Source organism: Pterocles gutturalis, unplaced genomic scaffold, assembly GCF_000699245.1.
Source record: "Pterocles gutturalis isolate BGI_N339 unplaced genomic scaffold, ASM69924v1 scaffold44217, whole genome shotgun sequence".
NCBI classification, from domain to species: domain Eukaryota; kingdom Metazoa; phylum Chordata; class Aves; order Pterocliformes; family Pteroclidae; genus Pterocles; species Pterocles gutturalis.
In genome coordinates, this window is record NW_010117060.1 from 1 (window position 1) to 2142 (window position 2142).

The following is a 2142-nucleotide window of genomic DNA, read 5'->3' on the forward strand; positions in this document are numbered from 1 at the left end:
GGGTGGTTCTATGAGCTGGGTCGCGACATATGTGAACAAGCAATCAAATTTTACTAGTGTTCATGTTATTTTTGAGTGTCATATTAATCTCACCTCTATAATTTCCAGCATTTCCACTCTTGTTATTTTACCGTCACCATCCAGGTCGTACATGTTGAAGGCCCAGTTCAGCTTTTGCTCAAAACTCCCTCGTGAGGTGATGGACAGTGCACAAATGAACTCTCTGAAGTCAATGGTCCCATCTCCGTTTTTATCAAAGGTTCGGAAAGCGTGCTGGGCAAACTTTGAAGCATCTCCATATGGAAAGAACTGTAAAACAAATAAATAAATAGAACTGTGGGTAACACTAGGGAGCAAGCTATGTACATGCCTGCAAAATACTGAAGTGAGGCATTTATGAAGAGTTCTGGTGGGGTTTGTGTGAAACTGAAGATATGCAATGTAAGCTTCTGTAACAGCTACACTGTAATGATTATTAAAAACTTATGTCTACAAAAATAGCTTAGCTTACCTCAAACTATATGACAAATACATTTAACACCAAATTAAAGCTAAATTATCTAGATGAATTTTCCAATGAAGTTGAGTGCAAATGGGCGACTGTATGTAATATTCTCTGACTCTGAAATACAGCAACCGAGGTGCACTTTAACAGTATTTTTTCTGCCTGGGAGTAACCAGCCCTTGACACGTTGCAACCAAGTAGATAGTGTAGGCTCATTGTTATGTAACTTAATGTATTTAAAAAAAAATAACCACACATAGCATAAAAAACCATGAACATATGTCCTGCCAACCAACATAATGCAAGTATTTAAGATGAGAACTGAGACTCAGTTAAACTATGCAGAGCAATGCTTTTCGTGTTTAATATCCATTATCAGTGAACACCACAAATGACTGCAGCTTAACAAAATATTTTAAAGGACCGTAACTTGTAGGTTTTCAGCTGATATTTTTTCCCTTGGGAAATGTATCATTTAGGACATTTGGAACAGTAGTTGTTCTTTGTTTGGCCCAAATTCAAAAAAACATACCTCTTCAAGAAAGGGAGTTTTAAACCAGCGCTGAAGTCCCACTGTACACAGGGGGACTGTACACAAAAATGTTTGTGTCTATATTCCCAGCACAATTTCATGCTCCTAAAATATAAACGTGCATTACTCCCAATCTGAGAGCCATCTCATTTTGTGCTTTTAAAAATTCCAATTCTTAGGCAAGAAGCAGCATTCTTATTAAATGCAAGTACTGCATTTAATAATGTAACTTTGAAGGAAAGACTTCAGTGGCAGCCGAGGACATGGATCTGCATTTTACAGTTTTCCATTTCCTCGTCCAGAGCTTTCACTGCAGGCTGATGCTTGCTGTGGTCAGCTGGGAAAGCTCTTGAACAATACACTCAAATTTCATGGGGGATCCTGGGGAATCTCACAGCATATACAGAAACGGGTGCTACTAATTGTCTGACTAAATACAGATGTAGAACGTGGCAAGCCCCTGCTGCTTTTCCTTTGAGGAGGCCAAATGAGCATTTGGCCATTGTGTCTTGCCCTAAAAATGCAAAACTTAGTGTGCAGCCAGCTGCGTGCACTATGTGGCCATGTCAGGAGCCACTGCTGCATTGCCAAAGGGGTCCTGACCTGAAGGTTTCTTTTAAGCTTACTGTTTTCTCTGAAATCAACTTTTCAGACACAATTCTGGATAACCTCTTCAGGTATAATACAACTGCTTCTCTGGCTCAGTGGCTTTATAGTCATCATAAAATCTCCTCAAAAGACAGAGTGGGTTAAATTTTGCTCACCTCCGTCCGTTCAGAATATTGCTCTGTTGTGAATTACTCCCAAAGGGATGCAAATTGCTGTATTATCCCATATATAAACACATATATATATGGATTCTCTGATAGAATTGAGGACTGCAGTCACCAGACTTTGCTGAATTGCTCTTCTAGTGCAAACGTCAACCTCTTGTCAAAGCAAACAGAGTTGCCTCCGCAGAAAGGCTCTTTAGGCTCACAATTCCAGGTTTGTCAATACCAAGTTATGTGAATGTTATCCAAAACCTGAATGTTATTTGCAAGTTACTGAAAAGCCTGCTCACTGTTTTCTCTTATTCATGATCTACCTTTCCACCAACTTCTGT

At 39.4% G+C, this 2142-nt stretch overlaps 1 protein-coding gene across 1 annotated transcript; it reads right to left on the minus strand.

Moving 5' to 3' along the window:
* Positions 1-93: 93 nt before the first annotated feature.
* LOC104463370 (visinin-like protein 1) lies at positions 94-309 on the minus strand (the record flags this gene model as incomplete). The annotated part of the gene is made up of 1 exon (XM_010075676.1): positions 94-309. A coding segment is annotated over one exon (216 nt), but the record flags the coding sequence as incomplete, so codon positions are not given.
* Positions 310-2142: the final 1833 nt, after the last annotated feature.